The following is a 1,280-nucleotide window of genomic DNA, read 5'->3' on the forward strand; positions in this document are numbered from 1 at the left end:
CACACACACACATATACACATATATATATACACACACACACATATATATACATATATACACACAGGCGGCGAGCTGGCAGAAACGTTAGCACGCCGGGCGAAATGCTTAGCCGTATTTCGTCTGCCGCTACGTTCTGAGTTCAAATTCCGCCGAGGTCGACTTCGCCTTTCATCCTTTCGGGGTCAATTAAATCAGTACCAGTTACGCACTGGGGTCGATATAATCGACTTAATCCGTTTGTTTGTCTTTGTTTGTCCCCTCTGTGTGTAGCCCCTTGTGGGTAGTAAAGAAATAACACATATATATATACACACACACACACACCCACACACACATATATATATACACACACACACACACACATATATATTTCTATGAGATTCTGCCAATATTCTTGCTCCATATATCCCACCTTATATATATCTGATCCCTTAACGCTCCCCTCCCAGATCATTCCGCAAGCACTGCCCCCTTCATATTTGCTCTGCTTTCTTCTGCGATGTTTTATAATTTATGGAAAAGCTGGCGTTCCGATCCTGGATTCATATCAGCCACAAGAGATGAAAAATTCCAGGTGAGTTAGCCATCTCTCTCTGCCTCTCTCTCTCTCTCTCTGTGCCTCTCTCTGCCTCTCTCTCCCGTCTCTCTTATCCATCTCTAACCCTTCACTCCCCTCCAACCCTTCATTTCTTCCACTCCACCCTCACCACCCTTCACCAAGCCTTTCGTTCTCTTCCAGACAATTCTAGAGTTTGCTGAGCTTCAGTCTATCAGCATGAACCAGTTCTGTAGTACGTGTGTTGTGAAGAGGCCGATTCGATCAAAACACTGTTCTGTCTGTAACAAATGTGTAGCCAAAATGGACCACCACTGTCCATGGATAAATAACTGCGTAGGTAAGGGTCACTTTGATTTGAACCTTGTTGCTTGCTGTTGCTTTGTTTAGTTGCAGGTAAGTCCTTATCCGTGGAGGTGCAATGGCCCAGTGGTTAGGGCAGCGGACTCGCGGTCATAGGATCGCGGTTTCGATTCCCAGACTGGGCGTTGCGAGTGTTTATTGAGCGAAAACGCCTAAAGCTCCACGAGGCTCCGGCAGGGGAAGGTGGCGAACCCTGCTGCACTCTTTCACCACAACTTTCTCTCACTCTTTCTTCCTGTTTCTGTTGTGCCTGTATTTCAAAGGGTCAGCCTTGTCACACTTCGTGTCACACTGAATATCCCCGAGAACTACGTTAAGGGTACACGTGTCTGTGGAGTGCTCAGCCACTTGCACGTTAAT

General features: G+C 46.5%; 1 protein-coding gene across 1 annotated transcript in view; it reads left to right on the plus strand.

Annotated features, from left to right (window-relative positions):
• The window catches only part of LOC106870236 (palmitoyltransferase ZDHHC17), a 15,017-nt gene that overhangs the window by 10,427 nt on the left and 3,310 nt on the right, over positions 1 to 1,280 (plus strand). Inside the window, exons 9-10 of the mRNA XM_052978265.1 lie at positions 451 to 575; positions 741 to 897. Coding sequence (XP_052834225.1) covers positions 451 to 575; positions 741 to 897 — 282 coding nt within the window. The remainder of the gene's footprint in view (positions 1 to 450; positions 576 to 740; positions 898 to 1,280) is intronic.

Source organism: Octopus bimaculoides, unplaced genomic scaffold (genome assembly GCF_001194135.2).
Source record: "Octopus bimaculoides isolate UCB-OBI-ISO-001 unplaced genomic scaffold, ASM119413v2 Scaffold_18307, whole genome shotgun sequence".
NCBI classification, from domain to species: Eukaryota; Metazoa; Mollusca; class Cephalopoda; order Octopoda; family Octopodidae; genus Octopus; species Octopus bimaculoides.